General features: G+C 42.6%; 1 protein-coding gene across 1 annotated transcript in view; it reads right to left on the bottom strand.

Annotated features, from left to right (window-relative positions):
- EFR3A (EFR3 homolog A) overlaps positions 1-2,230 on the bottom strand; it is a 48,343-nt gene that overhangs the window by 6,815 nt on the left and 39,298 nt on the right. Inside the window, exon 16 of the mRNA XM_029286820.1 lies at positions 1,125-1,213. Coding sequence (XP_029142653.1) covers positions 1,125-1,213 — 89 coding nt within the window. The remainder of the gene's footprint in view (positions 1-1,124; positions 1,214-2,230) is intronic.

Raw genomic sequence — 2,230 nt, 5'->3', positions numbered from 1 at the left:
CAGCTCTGGTTTAGCAAGAGAGAACTGCAAGGAGGAAACTACGAATTAACCGTATAGGAGCCATCAGAATGGCGCAACTCGCCACAGCTAACTCGCCACAGTCAACCTGGGCCTGCAAGAAGGCCCAATAATATTTCGGAGCTAGAGGATCTGCAGGAAATGTGGGAAAACATCCCAAAACCAAGAAGAGAAAGATGGTTTTGGGAATGTCTGGAATCTGTTCTTTCTGTCAGAGGCGGCGATATAAAGGGCTGACCGGAAGGATATCCAAGCTTTTAATATTTATAAATATTAAACATTAAATTTAAATATTAATGAGAAATTAAAACTGGGGAAAATTCATTGGGTGATTGATTGTCTAAAAGATGGAATGTTAAAACCATTGAGATATATATATAAACTAAAAATTATTGATAAATGTAAGAAAGTTATTTTTCATTTGACAGATAGAATAAGAAGTATATTAACTTAAATATGAGAGTACCTATTAAGGGGAAAAGAGAGGAAATATTTACTGTGATAGTTTGAGATCTGTACTAATCATATCTGTAGGTAATTGAATTATTGTAACTCAGTCGCCACGGTGCTTTTCAAAGATGTAATTGTAACATTAGAAAATCAATAAAATTAAATTAAAAAAAGGATGTCCAAGCCTCTGCACCTGCCATGTTCACACTTCATTATGTTGAATCTGTAAACAATTATACATAATTGTACATGGAGAGCCAGTCTGGTGTAGGGGTGAAGGTGCTGGCCTAAAAACCAGGAGTTCTAATCCTGCGTTTAGGCAGGAAAGCCGGCTGGGTGACTTTGGGCCGATCACCAGGAGACGGTGAGTTCTAGTCCTGCCTTAGGCAGGAAAGCCAGGTAGGTGACTTTGGTCAGGTACAAATGGATGGATAGATGGATAGGTGCAATTGATAGGTAGGAAGGTGAAATCACTTAGGACAGGGCTCCCCAAACTTGGCAGACTTCAACTCAATTCAGCTCTGGGAACTGAATTCTGGGAGTTGAAGTCCATAAGTCTTAAAGCTGCCGTGTTTGGAGAGCCCTAGCCTCAAAGGAACAAGAAAGATGAAAAGATTTTCCTAAGCTGCAAAACGTCCACGATCAATGGAGCATACCTTATCTTCTGCACCTGTTCCAGGAAGGATGTCCACCTGAATAGACACGGTGTCCACAATACTCTTCCTCCGTGACAGCCGGTCCTCGTCTACATAGATAGTATCAGAAAAGTTCGTATTTATCATTGTGGGTGATATAAATTATAGCATACAATATCTGGTAATTTATGCATAGGAAGGTAGGTAGGAGGTAGACAGACAGATTAGAGAGAGATACAGATAAATAGATTAAAGAGATTAGAGATACAGATAGATACACAGATTGATAGATCGACAAACAGATAGACAGACAGAGAGGAGAGGAGAGGATAGATAGAAAGATAGATGATAGATGATAGGCAGGTAGGTAGGTAGATGAATGACAGAGGATAGAGGATGAAAGAGAGTGAGGAGAGAGGGAGGGAGGGAGGGAGAGAGAGAGAGAGAGACTCAGTAGGTTTCAGGAATTAGGAGTATGATGAACATCTGTAGAGTGCAGGTATAAGACAGTCGCTAAGTGAATTTTGCCCCATTTTACGACCTTTCTTGCGCCGGTTATTAAGTGAATCCCTGAAGTTGTTAAGCTAGTCAGTCAGTTGAAGTGAACCTGGTTCCCCTATTGATTTTGCTTGTCTGAAGGTCGCAAAAGGGGATCGTGTGACCCCAGGGACGCTGAAGACCATCCTAAATACAAACCAGCTGCCAACATCTGAATTTTGATCGCGTGACTGTGGGGATGCTGCAATGCTTGTGTGAACAATGGTCAAAGGTCATTTTTCTCAGAGCCGTTATAACTCTGAACGGTCACTAAACAAACGGTTGTAACTCAAGGACTAATTGTAGCTTGACGCTTCCTGTGGGGCTGGTTTCCTGCTCTGGTCTACTTTGTGGAGCTGATGCAAGCTTGGGATGAGGGCTGCTCAAACGGAGGTGGAGGGATAAGAGCCGTGATCCAAAGGGCCACAAGCTTCTGCCCCCCCATTTTCCCCCCAAAGATGGCTGCCCCCCAAGATGGCTGCCCCCCTTTAGGTGGGAAAGCAGATCAGCTCGCTTCCTGTCAAAATGGGAAGCAAAATCTGAAGGGACAAGATGAAGGAAAGGAAAGGAAAGGAAAGGAAAGGAAAGGA

Source organism: Protobothrops mucrosquamatus, unplaced genomic scaffold (genome assembly GCF_001527695.2).
Source record: "Protobothrops mucrosquamatus isolate PMUCROS unplaced genomic scaffold, P.Mucros_1.0 scaffold_227, whole genome shotgun sequence".
NCBI classification, from domain to species: Eukaryota; Metazoa; Chordata; class Lepidosauria; order Squamata; family Viperidae; genus Protobothrops; species Protobothrops mucrosquamatus.
Note: the sequence above shows the minus strand (reverse complement) of the source record. Positions and strands in the feature narration are given on the sequence as shown.